Raw genomic sequence first — 1,916 nt, 5'->3', positions numbered from 1 at the left:
AACGAGTTAGCTAGACAGAGAATGTCTAGCATGGGTGTCTGATGACGTGGGTTTCTCAATGCAGTGATACAAGAGCCACTATTAGAAACAGGGAGGGGGGCCGGAGGAGGGGGGAACTAAGTAGAAGAGAGGATGTTGACGTGTGCATCCTGGCGTTTACCGACCTGACCGTGCTCTGGTCAATGATACCTTAACGTTCCATCGTGAATGGATCTGCGCGTAGACTGTTGGCCATCGTACATGTTGCCCTGATGGGGATGATACATCAGGGATACAGCTATTGTTGGATCCGGACTGGCCATAGCATTCAACGCCTGAAACTCATAGTACGCTTGTTGATGGGGATGAGGAGGCCATCCCGACTGCGCTTGTGTTGGCATTGCTCGAGAGGCTGCGGATGTGGTCTGAAGGTGCGGCACGTTAGAGACTTTTAAAAAGGACTCCTCGGCCAGTTCGCCGGACTCTATAACTTGTTGCATAGGTGTCTGGCCGGTCATATGCATCCTGCACGTACTGGCGACGGGTGTGACGAAGTCCTCGCGAAATCTGCTGATGCTGTCGGGATCAGTGCCTAGAAGAAAGGCGTACTGAACGAGCAGCTTAATGTCGCCAATGTGCCGGCATTCTAATCTCTTCCGCAAGATGTTGGACGTCTGAGGGGTCCACTTGAGAGATGTTCTTAATGCTTCGCTCTGTGTCCACTCGTTCCAGGTGAGCTGCACCTGGCTCTGACGGAGCAGATTGCCCATCCTTGTAGAGTACGACCATCCGCCACGACTGGCGCCTTGCTCAAAGTGCTCGGCCACATGACGGACGTATTTTTTGAAGGTCGGGCTGGCGTTGGTGTACTCCGGGGCCTCAAACACTTGCAAGCAGCCGTCAAAGCCGCAGGCAAATACCACCTGCGGGCAGAGTTTGACCTTGGCTACGTCTACGGACACAAGAGAATCGCAGTGGACCTGTTTCAAGTGTACCTTGTAGACGCCCTGTGAATCAAACACCATATGACAGCCATAGTGGCGGCAGAACCACTGAGCGTCGTTGTAGTGAAAGTCTTCGATATGTCGTTTGAGGTCGCTCTTCCTTGCGCAGGTCTTGATGATACCTTCCTCCCCGCACAATCCACACACAAAATACCCATTCCGCTTCAATTTCTTTAGATCAGCGGATGACGTCCCCACTGTCGGCGGTTCCGGCACCCGCTGCTTCACCCGAATACGTCCAGCCCGCCGCGTTGCCGAGGTGCAGGTGGCAACGGAAAGGTCCCCACCTTGGATGTGTCTGCTCGTGGGCTTCGAACCGTCCCGAGAGCCCTTTGGCACTGCCACCCCGGCAGTAGAGGATTGGAGGGGAGAATAGCGTACTCTTTCGGATTCCCATAGGCCAAAGTCGGCTGATCCCGTGGATGACATCGCAGTATAAATACTTGACGCTTCATCGGGAGCTGCGTTGCGTTCAGCCGGCACTGGAGAAGCAATCGACTCCTGGACCAGGCTCTTTAATGCGTTCATGCCGTATCTATCGACCAGGTGCTTGATCAACTGCCCATCACCTAGTCTCTGCGCAGGCGACACCATCATAGTTTGCCGTGAACTGTTGGCTTCAGGCCAAGTATATGGGGCCATCGTCTTGAGTATGGGTCGTTCTTGCTCCTACGTCGGCAACAGCAGGATGCAGATGCCGTGTGACGAATAAGGTAGCTGCGGGCTTTCGTGAAGGCTATCGGGGACTGAACAAGTGTAACGACGCGATTCATAAACAGGATAAGACGAAGTGGCTCGGAGGAGTCCGTGAGCAGGCTGGAAATATACGATGAGTTTATTAGCGGATGGGTGGTTGGCACCGGACGCCGTATAAGCCATAAACACAAGAACGCTTTACCAATGTCTGTCAAAAGTTGCCAACGAAAAGAGATG

General features: G+C 53.5%; 1 protein-coding gene across 1 annotated transcript; it reads right to left on the bottom strand.

The window, feature by feature from the left end:
* Positions 1–321: 321 nt before the first annotated feature.
* Positions 322–1,015, bottom strand: CGCA056_v015193 (uncharacterized protein; the record flags this gene model as incomplete). Its single annotated transcript, XM_037330433.1, has 3 exons — positions 322–404; positions 515–959; positions 1,010–1,015. The coding sequence occupies 3 exons, from the start codon at positions 1,013–1,015 to the stop codon at positions 322–324; spliced, it is 534 nt and encodes a 177-aa protein (XP_037171176.1).
* Positions 1,016–1,916: the final 901 nt, after the last annotated feature.

Source organism: Colletotrichum aenigma (assembly GCF_013390185.1).
Source record: "Colletotrichum aenigma strain Cg56 chromosome Unknown KSG_Cg56_contig63, whole genome shotgun sequence".
NCBI classification, from domain to species: Eukaryota; Fungi; Ascomycota; class Sordariomycetes; order Glomerellales; family Glomerellaceae; genus Colletotrichum; species Colletotrichum aenigma.
The sequence above is the reverse complement of the archived record's forward strand: the minus strand, read 5'-3'. Positions and strand labels throughout refer to the sequence as shown.